This window comes from Dipodomys ordii, unplaced genomic scaffold, assembly GCF_000151885.1.
Source record: "Dipodomys ordii isolate 6190 unplaced genomic scaffold, Dord_2.0 Scaffold14492, whole genome shotgun sequence".
Lineage (NCBI taxonomy): Eukaryota > Metazoa > Chordata > Mammalia > Rodentia > Heteromyidae > Dipodomys > Dipodomys ordii.
The window spans coordinates 1-2,506 of NW_012281704.1; the positions used below are offsets into that span (position 1 = coordinate 1).

The following is a 2,506-nucleotide window of genomic DNA, read 5'->3' on the forward strand; positions in this document are numbered from 1 at the left end:
TATATATATATATATATATATATATATATATATAAAGCTTTTGTGTTTCTTGAATAAAATCTCATGCCCCAACCCTGAATTACGCCACTTGTGCAGTGGTACCCCAGCTATCAGGAGGTGCAGTCACACTAGGGATTCCCAAACTGGCTCCATACAACCAACATCACCTGGAAAAATGTTGCAAACTCAGATTTTCTGGCTATCCCAGGCCTGTTTTCTCTGTACTAATGTGATACAAACGAAGATCTGAGAAACACTGCAGTAAAACTAGTTTTGCATGGGAAAGCCAGAAATCTGTGAATGGAGTCTGAGCTCTAAAACACCCGGTAGCTGATCTATTCCTTTACTTTATACACAGGTCCCCGCCCCTCACAATGCTCCTCCTCTGCGCTTCCAAATTCTCTGCCTCTGCCCCTTCAGCTTGCAAAGACATCACCGTCTTCTTGAGCAGTGACTCAGCTTCTGTGCCAAAGGTGCCAACTAGCAGCTCAGAAGTGAAGACCCACACAAGTAGCCACACGGTGCCAGCCGTTAAGAAAGCAACTGCCTCTCTGGAATCGTTCTTCCAGAGAGCTGCAGAAAAGCAGAGAGTCATCAAAGAAGCTTCGCTTTCACCTCTAACAGCTACCCCAACCACCACAGGAAGTTCACCTTCCAAGCCCTCCGTAGGTTTCAAAAGCAGTCGAACTTTAGGAACTGAGTCCTTCTTTAAGCAGAAGAGTCAGCTTTTAAAGCAGAAACAGCTTATCAATTCTGCAGCTCCTGACCACCCACAAGATCCCCAGTCCAGTTCTGAAGGGCTGCCAAACCATTTTCCAGCAGAGTGTTCAGGCGATACCTCTGGTGTTTGCAAAGGAGCCTTGATGCCAGAATCTTCCAAAGCAGCCCCAAACAGCCCAGATATGCTTGTTTTCTCACCTTCCAAGTTGCCAGAGGTGACCCCAAAGGCAATTGCTACCCCTAGTTTTGTAGCTGCAGAGGATCAGGTCCCCTGTGAGAAGTGTGGCTCCTCCGTACTGGTGTGGGAGATGCCCGAACACATGGACTACCATTTTGCATTAGAATTGCAAAAGTCCTTTTTGCAGTCTCATTCCTCAAGATGCCAGGTTGCTCCTGTTCTGTCTCCTCAAAGCAAAAGAAATCCCAAGAGTCCCATGGCCTCCAGCAATAAACGCACCAGGCTTGAGGGCATGCAGACACTGGAATCATTTTTTAAGCCATTAGCACATTAGTGCTGCCCTCAGGATTGCTGTAGAGTTTTTATATTTTATAACATCAGGGAGATGAGGCTATGTTCATTTCTCAAGGAAATCTCTATCTATGAATTTTTTAATACAAAAAAAAAAAGGCTGGGACATGGCTTAGTGGTAGAGTGCTTGCCTAGCATGCATGAAGCCCTGGGTTCAATTTCTCAGTACCATATACACAGAAAAGGCTGGAAGTAGCACTGTGGCTCAAGTGGTAGAGTGCTAGCCTTGACCAAAAGAAGCTCAGGGACAATGCCCAGGCCCTGAGTTCAAAGCCCAGGACTGGGGGGAAAAAAAATCACTGAAGGCCAGGCTGGTGACCCACCAAGAAGGCCAAGGCATGGGATACAGAATTTGAGGTTAATCTGAGCTACATATTGAGAACCCAACTAAAAAAGAAAAAAGAAATCTGGTAGGTGCCAGGCTTCCACTTCTCCCTGTGCCATTGTAAATTAAAAACCTGTCCATGAGTCTAATCTTTAGAATTTAGGGGAAGCAGTGCCATATATAGTATAAATAGGATGAGGCCATGCAGCCTAAGGAAATGAGTTCTAAACTCTCACAGTGCCTGGCTTTGAGCAAGGCAGCTATAAAAATAAGATGATTACCCTATTACCCTACCAACCATCTAAGATAGAAAATGATGTGCTTAAAGGCTGGGGATATAGATCAGTTGTAGAGTACCTGCATAGCACATTTAAGGTTCTAGAGTCAGTCATCAACACAGCTGGGGTGGCGGTGGGGATGACTTATTTCAGGTCCCTAACTTGGAAGTTTTTTTTTTTTTTTTTTAATGTTATGCCAATCCTGGGGCTAGAACTCGGGGCCTAGGTGCTGTCCCTGAGTTTTGATCAATGGTACCACTCTACCACTGCAACCACAGCTCCTCTTCAGCTTTTTGGTAGTTAGCTGGAAAGAAGAATCCCATGGACTTTCCTGCCCCAGCTGGCTTCAATGATCTCAGCCTCCTGACTGTCTAGGATTACAAGCATGGTGCCTCACCCAACTTAGTCTTTTAACTCCTTTTTCCTGCTTGGAGAACAGAAAGTGTTTTTTTCCTCTCCATTTTCCCCTACTTTTTCGTGTTATCCTAAAATCCTTGCTAAAACAAAGTACCCAACCAAGTTGGCACAGAAAAAACAAGTTTAAAACTAAATGACTTGGGCTGGGAAGGTGGCTCAGTGGTAGAGCGCTTGCCTTGCATGCCTGAGGCCCTGGGTTCGATTCCTCAGCACCACATAAGCAAAAAGAAAAAAGCC

General features: G+C 45.2%; 1 protein-coding gene across 1 annotated transcript; it reads left to right on the forward strand.

Annotated features, from left to right (window-relative positions):
* Positions 1–330: 330 nt before the first annotated feature.
* Positions 331–1,375, forward strand: LOC106002587 (DNA polymerase eta-like; the record flags this gene model as incomplete). The annotated part of the gene is made up of 1 exon (XM_013037442.1): positions 331–1,375. A coding segment is annotated over one exon (902 nt), but the record flags the coding sequence as incomplete, so codon positions are not given.
* Positions 1,376–2,506: the final 1,131 nt, after the last annotated feature.